Genomic DNA, 9,811 nt, shown 5'->3' with positions numbered 1-9,811 from the left:
GGCGGCAGTGGCTGGGGTGGCCGCGGGCCGCAGTGCGGAGGGCGTGACCGACGACCCGGTGCTGCGACGCCTCGAGTACTTCTGCATCGCCTGGTTCAGCTTCGAAGTGTCGTCGCGCCTCCTGCTGGCGCCCAGCACGCGCAACTTCTTCTGCCACCCGCTCAACCTCATCGACATCGTGTCCGTGCTGCCCTTCTATCTCACGCTGCTGGCTGGAGTGGCGCTGGGCGACCGCGGCGGCACGGGCGGCAAGGAGCTCGGCCACCTGGGCAAGGTGGTGCAGGTGTTCCGCCTCATGCGCATCTTCCGCGTACTCAAGCTGGCGCGCCACTCCACCGGGCTGCGCTCGCTGGGCGCCACACTCAAGGTAGGGCCTCTGAGCTCCAGCTGGGTCGGAGGAGGCGGGTGGAGCCCTGGGGCGGGTTAGCGGGTGAACTTGCAAGCCTGCCACGTCCAGGCACACACTGAGCTGAGACGCCGTCCTTGGTGCCAGGCACGGGTCTCTGGATGCCAGGGGCTCTTCACATCCAGTCAGACCTTCCCAACAGCCCTGTTAGGAAGGGCTTACTGTGATCTCCATTTTCTGCTTGTCTTGCTTTTTCAAGACAAACAAAAAACAAGTATCACCTTTGATATTAAATATCTGTCAAGCATCAAACAATACATAGCAGCATAAAGATGTCCAAAGCAGGATGCTAACTGGCCTCTCTGCTAGAGCCTTTCTGGCATTATCAGGGGGGCACAGATAGTCACAGGTCACCCTTTATAGGGAAAGTCTAGGAGTAGCCCCGGAGCTAACACTTACTGAACACTAAAGTGGTGCCAATTTCACATCCATTATCAATTTAGCCCTTAGGACAACTTCCTCAGGAAGATGCTATTATTTATTCTCTTCCCGTAGATGGAGAAGCTGAGGTTAGGGGGTTGGCTTTTTAAAGCCTGGTTGCAATTTACTGAGCACCCTCCATGTGCCAGATGCTGCATCGAGGGTAGATCACTGCCCTGACAAGTTTGCACTCCAGGGGGTGAAATTAGCATGGTCTAGGGAGGGAGACAAGGTGACCAGTTTGTGCCAAGGCCTGGAGAGGGAACAGGATGAATGCTGGGATATAGAACGTGGAGGGAAGGGCTGCCCAGAGATGAAGTTGAAGAGGTGAGTGGAACAGGGTACTGAAGGGCCATGAACTTTTGTCCCATGATTTTGGAGTTTATCCTAAGGGCATAAGAGAGCTTGTGAGGGATTTACGCAAGGGCAAGTATTGCCACAGCTTTGCAGGTAGGGAAACTGAGGCTCCAAGAGGTGATAGTATGTATTCGAATTTTCTCAGTGAATAAATGGTAGAGCCCAGAGAAAAACCCAGCTGTGTCTGCCTCCAGAACCTCATGCTTTTTCTCCTAATGCTCCATGTGCCCCTGCTAAGGATCCCTAGAAGATGCTGAAAGATCCCTTCCACCCTTGGCTAGTAAAGCCTCTTGCTCATGGCAAGGCAGCCAGGATACTGGGTGCTGGCAGGTGACCTAGGCAGAGACCTAGGGCACTGAGCAGGTACAGGGAATTCCATTAGCCAGACCTCCTGAGCTCAGCATCTCTCCAGGGAATATCCCTGTGCCCCAGAACTCTGCCTTGCCTCCACCATTCAGACAGCCACTAGCTTTGTCTGCAGGGTCCAAGATACAGGTGTAAGATATTTCAGATGAGAGCCTTGTTTCTCGAAGTGAGACCCCTGGCTCCCATCAGCTTCCTCATCACCCAGAGGTTTGCTAGAAATAGAATCTCTGGCCCTACCCCAGACCTACTCAACTGGGTTCTGCCTTTTAAATAAGATCCCTATGCGATTGCTGCCCACAGTACAGTCGGAGAGGCTGTATTCTCGACTAGGGGTTCTCAGCCTCACACTATTAATGTTTGGGACCAGATAATTATCTGATGTGGGGACTGCCTTGTGCCTTGTAGAATAATTGGCAGCATCCCCAGCCTTACCCCACTAGATGAAAGTAGCACACCTGTCCCAGCTGTACCAATCAAAAATGTCTCCAGACATTGCCAAGTGTTTTCTGGGGAACCAAATCGCCCTGTTGGAGGGTCACTGCCTTAGTGCTTGGCCTCCAGCACACAGCAAACATACACAACCTTGGGAAAGTGTGTTCTATGGGTGGTCTAGGGAACTTATCTCCTCCCAGCTTCCTTGAGGGGCAGAAGGTCTTTTTGTATTTGTCAGACCAATCAAAAGTACATGAAACCAACTCTGCAATGTGGAATATACACTATGGTTCTATTGGCAAATGTGTAAAAATCACAGGCTTTTCATTCGGTGGCTGGTGCCACCAGTAACCCCCAAGTTAGAAGAAACAACTGCGGCCTAGCAGCCACCTTGGACAACAGAAAGTAGGCCTGTTTGATACCAGAGAGGTGGGCTGTCTCTTGTCATTAGAAGGTCTTAGTTTGGAGTCAGGGGGCCTGGGTCTTCTTACTAGCCCTACCTTGCTTTGTAACTTTGAACTTGTCCCTTATACTCACTGGGTCTTAGTTTCCCCATGTGCTCAATACCAGGTCTATAAGCCCACCCAGTTCTGACTTGGGTTCCTGTCTTCTCTTTCAGCACAGCTACCGTGAGGTGGGCATCTTGCTGTTGTACCTGGCTGTGGGTGTGTCAGTGTTCTCCGGTGTGGCCTACACAGCTGAGAAGGAGGAGGAAGTGGGCTTTGACACCATCCCAGCCTGCTGGTGGTGGGGCACAGTGAGCATGACCACCGTGGGCTATGGGGATGTGGTGCCGGTGACAGTGGCTGGCAAGCTGGCAGCCTCGGGCTGCATCCTAGGGGGCATCCTGGTGGTCGCGCTCCCCATTACCATCATCTTCAACAAGTTCTCCCACTTCTACCAGCGCCAGAAGGCTCTGGAGGCAGCTGTGCGCAACAGCGGCCACCGGGAGTTTGAGGACTTGCTGAGCAGCGTTGACGGGGTGTCGGAGGCATCTCTGGAGACATCCCGAGAGACCTCTCAGGAGAGACGGTCTGCAGACCTGGAGACCCAGGTTCCCAGTGAGCCTCCAAACTCTCAGATATATTAAAACAAGGGATCCATGACCCTCTGCCCATACCCTTACCAACAGCTGAAACAGAACAGCGATTCCTTCCCTGCTTAAGTTCTTCAAGGTAGTGAGCCTCTCAGGACTACTCATGCCAGCCTGAAAAATGAGACCCAGAAGCTGCATACCTTCCTCCAAAGGCCCAGGGCAGGACAGTGCTACCCTAGAATCTGTGAGGTTCTGAGAGCAAATCAGAAACTTGTAAACCAGCCTCCAAGTCATCCATGCAGCAGGCATGAGTCAGAGGGAGAAAGTTGAAAGGATGATAATGATTCCTGAGTACCTCCTGTACACTAGCCAGATCTGTCACAGCCAGATCATGTGTGGGAGGATGAGAACTATCCCCATTTCACAGATAAGGAAAAATGAGGCTCTGAGAGGCTTTGGGCCAGCTCCAGTCCCCTCATCCTGTCTGGGAGCATATCTCTCGTACTTACCTGATGAATCCTCTCTCCACCTGCTGAGAAAGTTGGGGGAGGGGGATTCCCATCACCCTTCTCACACACTGTAGCCAGAGCACCCATCACTATACTGTTATTGCCTGACTGTGGCTCTGTCTGATACACCAAATGCCACACAGATAGAAGAGGTGGACTCATCTTTGGCACCTAAGCTTGTTGGTCTGCCAGGACTCTCCATCAATTCCATCTTTCTTCTGCCCTCACAAGGTTTGCATGTGGCTTTAGGGGCTTTGTGGATCACCAGAGTTGATCTACAGGGTAAGAATCCCTTCTCAGGCTGAGGGAAAGGACCGGATGGATTCAGATGTAGGAGCTATGGACCTCAGCTGTGATTCTTTTCTAGGAGCTTCCAACAGAAATCAGCTCTCAAAGTTGAATCCTGGGAGGAAGGAGGGAACTGCCTTGTTAACTGATATGCAAGATTTGCTAAGCAATAATCTTCTGCACCTTCCTCCCAGGGCTGACTTAAGATAGAGAAAGCCTGAAGGAGCCCTTGCCTGAAGTATAGACCCAGCTGCACCAGGACTTGCTGTGTTCATTGGGCCAGTTCCTGCCCCATCTCCAGATTCCAGCCCATCTGTCAAATGGTCATAATATATGTCTCAGAGGGAAATGAAAGTCAAATGGAGCAGATGGGGCACTGACTTAAAGCTGGCTCAGCTCTGAAATGTTGGTGACAGGTGGCTACCACGCATGGACACCTGCCTCTCAGATGCCCCAGTATGACTTGGGCACCCTTCTGCCCACCACACAAACAGCCCAGCCTTGAGTAACCAACCAGGCCAATGCTTGAGACTCCTGTCCCTTTGGGCCATCTCCAGCCCCCTCATCCTGTCTGGGAGCATGTCTTTCGTACTTACCTGATGAATCCTCTCTCCACCTGCTGAGAAAGCTGGGGGAGGGGGATTCCCATTGCCCTTCTCACACACTGTAGCCAGAGCACCCATCACTATACTGTCATTGCCTGACTGTGGCTCTGTCTGTCCCATCACACAGAGCCTCATGATGGAAGACATTGTCTGGTTGAACCCCAGGCTTGGTGCAGAGTATTTGATAAATGTTGACTAGATCAACCAGTTCATACAGTTTGCTAGGTGCCAGGCACAGAGGAGGAAGAAGAAATAGCCAGAGAGAGGCCTGGCCCTCAAAAGGGTGTGAACAAGACTGTAAAGGAGGTTCATTCAGCTCTGCTAACCCTGTCCTTGCTTGGTTCTTGAAGTTTTTACAGTGACTTCCTTGTAGGTTCCTCACTCATTCAACAAACATCTATTGGGAGAGTCTTAAGCTAGGGCTTCACATGTGGCCTGCAGACATGTTTTCTTTAACTGAACAGTATTTTTAGTATATTTTTAAAATCTGGATGCATTTGGGTGAGGCATGCACTCTCAGCTTCCCCAGAATGTCTCTCCCATCCCTCCCAGATATACACAGACACACATACTACTGTATAACACCCAGTCACTTCTCAGATTTACTTTACTGGCCTGGCCTCTGATTTATTGACGCTTACTAGGCTCCAGAGATACAATGGCGGACAAAATATATATTCCTATACTCATGAAGCTTACAGACTTGTCAGGGAGACAGACTCCAATGCAATAATCACATAAATGTGTAATAGCTCTACTGAGCACAGGGAACTGTAAGTATGCATAAGGTATCAGGGACCACTGTCTGAGAAAGTCAGAGAATGCTTTCCCAAGCAAGTGATGATCCAACCCGCCATCAAAACTAGGCAAAAAAGGGGGGTTCCAGGGAGGAGTATTCTAAGCAGAAGGAATGACGTGTGAAAGTCCATGTCATACTCAGGGTCTAATGAGTAGTGGGCCCCCAACACATGCATGAATTCCAAATCTCCAGACTAGAGCAGAGGCTGGAGATAAGCCAAAGGACCTCGCATGAGTTACCACACACACACCAGCCCTCCCGCACACCTGCCTCTTCACTTCTGGGCCCAGCTGTGCCCAGGTTGGGGGGACAGATCAGAAGGGCTGCATATACCACTTTTACAATCTTGCCGAACGCACCAAGAAGCCAGATGGCTTCCAGACTTTCTGACCCTGCAAACAAGTCCCCAATGCTGGTGTAGGGAAAGCTCAGGAGAGGATCATCTGGCCTGAGCCCAAAACAAGGTTGTGTGTGGTCCTGGCAGAAAAGGAACGACTCATAACCCCCCTCCCTTGTATCAATGAAAACTATTATGCAAATAAAGAGCTGAGCCCAGGGACCTGTTTCTGCTTGTATGGAGCTGGCTCTCTGACGTGCTCACTGAGTGGGGAAGGTGGGCAATATGTGCAGTGATTTGTAGTTCACATTCTCAGGCTCCAGTCTCGGATTTGGCACAGGCTTTGTCTGAGGTTGTACCAGGCAGAACAGGTTCTAACTTGGTCAAAAAGGGTAATCATTGGAGTAAATAAAGTGATAAGCTGTTAAAATTAGAGCCCTTCAGTTGCAGACAACAGAAGCTGACTGACTACCTTAAGCAAAAAATGAATTTATTAGAAGGTGTATTGGTTTCTAGTGGCTGTTGTAACAAATTACCACAAACTCAATAGCTTAAAACAGTAGAATTTATCCTCTTACAGTTATGGAGGCCTAATTTTCAAAACCAAGATCTTGGCAGGGCCATACTCCCTCTGGAGGTTCTAGGAGATAATCCCTGCCTTCCCTCCTCTAGCTTCTGGTGGCTGCCAGCATGCCTCAGCTTGTGGCTGCATCACTCCAGTCTCTGTTTCTCTTCTCTTGTGTGTGTGTCAAATCTCCCAATGCCTCTGTCTTATAAGAACACTTGTGATGACATTTAGGGCCCAACGGGATAATCCAAGATGCTGTCATCGCAAGATCCTTAACCACATTTGCAAAAAGACACTTTTTCCAAATAAAGTAATATTTACAGGTTCCAAAGATTAAAATGTGGACACGTTTGGGGCCACCATTTAGCCCACTAAAGAAGGGTATCTGTGAAATTCACCCAATCAAAGGAAGAGCTGACTGACAAGGCCTCAGGAAATGTAGGAATGAGGGGAGCTCTGGAAACCTCTGTAACAGGAGTCATGAAACTTCTGCTTAGGACACTACCATCTAAATGTCTCACCTCCAATCACCTTCCTTCCCCGCATCATTCTGCTCACAGTTCCAATCCCAGGGAAAAGGTTGCTATTGCTTGAGTCATGTACCTCTCTCCCTTTGAGGGGGATGGAGGGCAGGGTATGAGATTTGTATTTGCATCAGGTGGAGGAAAGGTAGTTGCCCATGTGTTGTAATCAAAACAAAGGGAAGGGGAGTTAATAGGCAAACATAGCAGTTGTTCACTGTATTCCAACCCTGGGATGCCCAGCACACCATACACTCCCATCTTTTTCTCACACACACAGTTTTATATGTTTCTGAAAAAAGGAAACTTTTTCACATTTAGCCAAAATACCCTGAGATCCTCTCTCCAAAGGGAAGATGCTTCATAGGGCATGTTTTGTTCAGAAATCCAGCTCTAAGATCATTCCTCCACTGGTACCACTAATGCTATTTCAATATCCTGTAATATAAACAATACATGGTAAATGTAACTGCCACCAGCATACCCTATATATACTAGAGGAAAGAAAAGGATGCAGCAAGAAGGAAAGTAGGCCATTGCTACGTCCTCATTCCTGTAATGATCTTGAGGCTGCAGCTGGCATATATAGTATTTCTTCTCTGTGAGCCATGTTGTGCTCTCTGCCTTTGACTAATTGGTTGGATTCTTTGTTTGATGGGGTGACCTAAACCTTTATTCCCAGAGAGTCTGAGCCCTTTTGAGTCCTGTTAGCAGGTGGAGATGCCCCGGGGAGTTCCATGGAGTTACTTACACTCCTTGCCTTCTCTGCATAGCAGCATTTCCCCTAGATAGTATGATTATCCCAGTCAACGTTGTTGCTCCCTTTCTATTTTTACACCTAGGGATAAGAGGAGTTCAGAAATGTTCAGATGACAGTCTGTCTCTAGAGAATCACTGCTCTATCCCTTGGAGAAAATATTCTCTTGGGTATTAAAAATCTCTAAGTTAGCTTAACTCAGAGTCACAGGGATAGAAAACAATAGATTTGCAAGAGGGTAATTAGGTTTAATTAGAAAAATGCAACTTGATTGTGAGCAATCTTCTCATGCAACCAGCTTATACCATTAGGAAAGGAACAGTAAATAACAGGAATTAGGCCAGTCATGGTGGCTCACGCCTGGAATCCCAGCACTTTGGGAGGTGGAGACAAGAGGATTGCCTGAGCCCAGGAATTTGAGACCAGCCTAAGCAACATAGTAATACTTGTCTCTACAAAAAAATTTGAAAAATTATCTGGGTATGGTGGTGCACACTTTAGTCCCAGCTACTCAAAAGCATCGGGTTGAGGCAGAAGGATCATCTGAGCCTAGGAGGTCGAGGCTGTGGTGAGCCGTGATCATGCCTCTGTACTCCAGTCTTTCAGCCTGGACAATAGACTAAGACTCTGACCAAAAAAAAAAAAAAAGGTACCAAGGAATAGCCACTTGTCCTTCACTTTCCAAGGAGTATTCCTACATGCCCAGGGTGCTGGACATCTTAAGAAACTTTGCTGATATGCATTGGATTTATCTTGTGAAAGGCATATGTCTTACCCCCAGAGCTGGAGTGCTCTCCAGACTCTATTGATGTGATTTAATCAATGTAGTAAATCAGTGTGATAGGGATGCTCAAGAAATCAAGATCTTTCTAGTACAGAGCTGGAGAACTGAGGTATGCCTGAGTTAGAACAGTAAAGGAAAACTTTTACCCTTTCCAAGTAATAACAAAATGCTTCCAGTGGTTTCCGTTCCTCAGAAGACAGAATGAAACCAGTGGCTGCATATTAGCCCCAGGGACTGTAATAATGAACACATATCTAACACAACAGCCAAAATTGGAGTTATCACCTGATTAATCCACTGTCTTTTTCTAAAACCCATCTAATTTTACACCAGCCAAATGGGAAATTAATGTTGTTTTGATAGGAGTCATCACCCTGCAAGGTCTTCGGTAGAGGCACTAATCTCTGAAGCCTCCCCAAAGATATATTACTACTCTTGATTTTTCTATTTTGAAACAGTTCAGTTGGATTCTATTGGCCTTTTATATCATAATGGCACTGACTCCATGGGTCAGGGAGCCAATGTGGGGATCTTTTCCAACTATCACTCAGAAACTGGAAATACAGGATCACTTTGGAATCCCACTGGACCTCAAAAGTCAAAACACTGTCACATGCTAGGTGGACCTACAGTGTGTATTCTCAAACCCAAGAAATTGGTATTAGCGCAAAGTCTCCATCCAAGTTTCCTTGAAAGGTCTGGGGATTTCATTTCCTCCAGTACCCAGTTACCCTGATGAATAGCCACAGGTCCTTTTGGAGAAGGCAAGAGAGATGCTCACATTAGACTCAAGTGGTAACACAGCAGAGTTCTTCCTCAAGGGCAAATAGCATATCTTTTAATCAAAGGGTTTTAGGTGAATAAACTGACTCAAGCCTAGTATGAGGTGACAATCTGTAATAATCATGATGGCTCAAGTCAGGACTTTGTTTTTGCCATAGCTAGGGTGTGTTTCTGGTTTTTGTTTTACTTCTTGTTTTGTTGGTTACAAAAATCAAGTCAGACTTGAGTGAGCTGCCTTTTACTTAGCTTTTGAGGACCCTATGACATAAGTTCTTGCCTCATTCAGAACCTGAATAATAAAATGGTCATTCCCGCTTAATTTCTAAGAATTAAATGCCAACACCTAGTCTTCCACACCTCTGCATTCTTTATTCCCTCTGAGATCAGGGTCCCCATTTCAAACTGCAGTCCCTTCACCCAGCTTTTCTGATCTAGACTTTCCTCAAAACAAGGGTAAGGTGTGAGGGCCTTAATTAGAGGTCTTTGTTGGAAGGAGGCACAACATAGACCCAATCCAACATCCTGTTTTCAGAAATCTTTGAATCCCTTCCTCTATGTGATGCCAAGGGCTTTACAGCCTTTAAGTTCCATTTCACATGGGCCAGCATCTGGTTCAAGTCTGCTTTGGCCAACTCATCAAGTTGCTAGAACCCGGCCAATTCCTGGAGCTAGCACAAAGAAGGCTGAATCCCTGGTAAGTGAATCCATATCAAGAAGACCAGCTTGGCCCAAGATTACACTCCCCCTTCCTTGATCAAGAGCCACAAAAATTCATTTCCACAAATACTTCCAAATTTCTGATGTTGTCAGTTAACAAGTTTCTGTAATTCTGTATGGGTCCAA

General features: G+C 47.6%; 1 protein-coding gene across 1 annotated transcript in view; it reads left to right on the top strand.

Moving 5' to 3' along the window:
• Nucleotides 1–3,071, top strand: part of KCNS1 (potassium voltage-gated channel modifier subfamily S member 1) — a 4,257-nt gene extending 1,186 nt beyond the window's left edge. Inside the window, exons 3-4 of the mRNA XM_008066922.1 lie at nt 3–367; nt 2,601–3,071. Of these exons, the coding sequence (XP_008065113.1) occupies nt 3–367; nt 2,601–3,071 (836 nt within the window). The remainder of the gene's footprint in view (nt 1–2; nt 368–2,600) is intronic.
• The last annotated feature ends 6,740 nt before the right edge of the window (nt 3,072–9,811 follow it).

This window comes from Carlito syrichta, unplaced genomic scaffold (genome assembly GCF_000164805.1).
Source record: "Carlito syrichta isolate Samal-C Ts95f unplaced genomic scaffold, Tarsius_syrichta-2.0.1 Scaffold309195, whole genome shotgun sequence".
Lineage (NCBI taxonomy): Eukaryota > Metazoa > Chordata > Mammalia > Primates > Tarsiidae > Carlito > Carlito syrichta.
Note: the sequence above shows the minus strand (reverse complement) of the source record. Positions and strands in the feature narration are given on the sequence as shown.